Source organism: Austrofundulus limnaeus, unplaced genomic scaffold (assembly GCF_001266775.1).
Source record: "Austrofundulus limnaeus strain Quisiro unplaced genomic scaffold, Austrofundulus_limnaeus-1.0 Scaffold1162, whole genome shotgun sequence".
Lineage (NCBI taxonomy): Eukaryota > Metazoa > Chordata > Actinopteri > Cyprinodontiformes > Rivulidae > Austrofundulus > Austrofundulus limnaeus.
Window position 1 is genome coordinate 66,885 of NW_013953564.1, and position 1,613 is coordinate 68,497.

At 37.1% G+C, this 1,613-nt stretch overlaps 1 protein-coding gene across 1 annotated transcript in view; it reads left to right on the top strand.

Annotated features, from left to right (window-relative positions):
* sox5 (SRY-box transcription factor 5) overlaps nucleotides 1-1,613 on the top strand; it is a gene marked incomplete at its 5' end in the record, with an annotated part of 71,949 nt that overhangs the window by 64,886 nt on the left and 5,450 nt on the right. Inside the window, 1 exon segment of the mRNA XM_014031021.1 lies at nucleotides 970-1,072. Within this exon segment, the coding sequence (XP_013886475.1) occupies nucleotides 970-1,072 (103 nt within the window).

Consider the following 1,613-nt stretch of genomic DNA (forward strand, 5'->3'; position numbering starts at 1 on the left):
ATACATAAGTGTGTATCGTTCCGTACAGTGTGTATCGTTCCATACATAAGTGTGTATCGTTCCGTACAGTGTGTATCGTTCCATACATAAGTGTGTATCGTTCCGTACAGTGTGTATCGTTCCATACGTAGTGTGTATCGTTCCATACATAAGTGTGTATCGTTCCATACATAAGTGTGTATCGTTCCATACATAAGTGTGTATCGTTCCATACATAAGTGTGTATCGTTCCATACAGTGTGTATCGTTCCATACAGTGTGTATCGTTCCATACAGTGTGTATCGTTCCGTACGTAGTGTGTATCGTTCCGTACGTAGTGTGTATCGTTCCGTACGTAGTGTGTATCGTTCCATACGTAGTGTGTATCGCTCCATACATACGTAGTGTGTATCGCTCCATACATAGTGTGTATTGTTACACAGTGTACTGAACGGTTCCATACAAATATATGGATTGTTGCACTACTAATAAGAAATAGGAGACTTTTTATTTCCTTATATTTTTTAAAAAGAAGTACAGATAATTGCATGGAAATATAAGAAGTAGAAGTAAAAAGCCAGCAGAAAAAAACAAGTATTTTTATTTGTTACGTTACAGTTCAAAAATAAAACGGTCTTTTGTTTAGTTGTGAATAATTTCAATGTTTCCTCTGATGGTATAAAATCTGTGACTCTCAGCTACAACAAACTTTAGCTCAATATTGACTCAACTATTCGTTACACTCATTCCTCTGTGGCGGCCATCTTGAACAGAGCTCCATTTTCTTGGTTTGTGACTTGTTGCTAATGCTAGAGAGAGAGAAAAAAAACACAAAAACACTGTCGTTCTTTCACCTTCTGCGGCTGCTGATAAATATTTATAATCCAGTAAATAAATGTCTGAACTCGTTCCGTTTGTGGTTTCCTTCAGTCATGTTTTCCTCGCAGTGACTCAGCTTGGTGACTGGATGCAAACTGTGTGTTTTTCAGGACAAAGCCGCCTTGGAGAGTTTGAGTCAGCAGCTGAAGCAGCAGGCCGAGGACAAGTTCAGCCACGCCATGTTGGACTTCACCATGAGCGGAGACTCTGACGGTACCGGAGAAAAACTCTCTATTAGGTTTAACCTGAGAAAACGGTTCATTAGGAACCATCAGTAGGTGATCGATGGAGGTTTCTCTGCTCCAACACACCTGATTTAATCATCAGGTGATTAACAGGCTTCTGCAGGTGTGTTGGAGCAGAGAAATTTATGTTTGTGCCGAGTTTAGTTTGCCTTATTTTTCTTTTTTATCCAAATTCATCTTGAAAGCCCATTACAGTAATGATTCTCTTACRTTTATTTTGATCTATGTTTATTTTTTATTGTTACTATCTTTAATTCAATTATTATTGCTACAGTTAATAATGTAACATAGCAATATAGTATACTGTTTCTGTGGACTGATGTATGTATTTGCTGCTGTTACACCTGAATTTCCCCACGCAGGACCAGTGTTGTATAAAGTACCTAAAAGTGATACTTAAAAGTACAAGCATCTTACCAAAAAATTACTTTGGTAAAAGTTAAAGTCTTCTCTAAAAATATTACTTCAGTAAAAGTCTTAAAGTATCTGATATTTTTGTACTTAAGTAT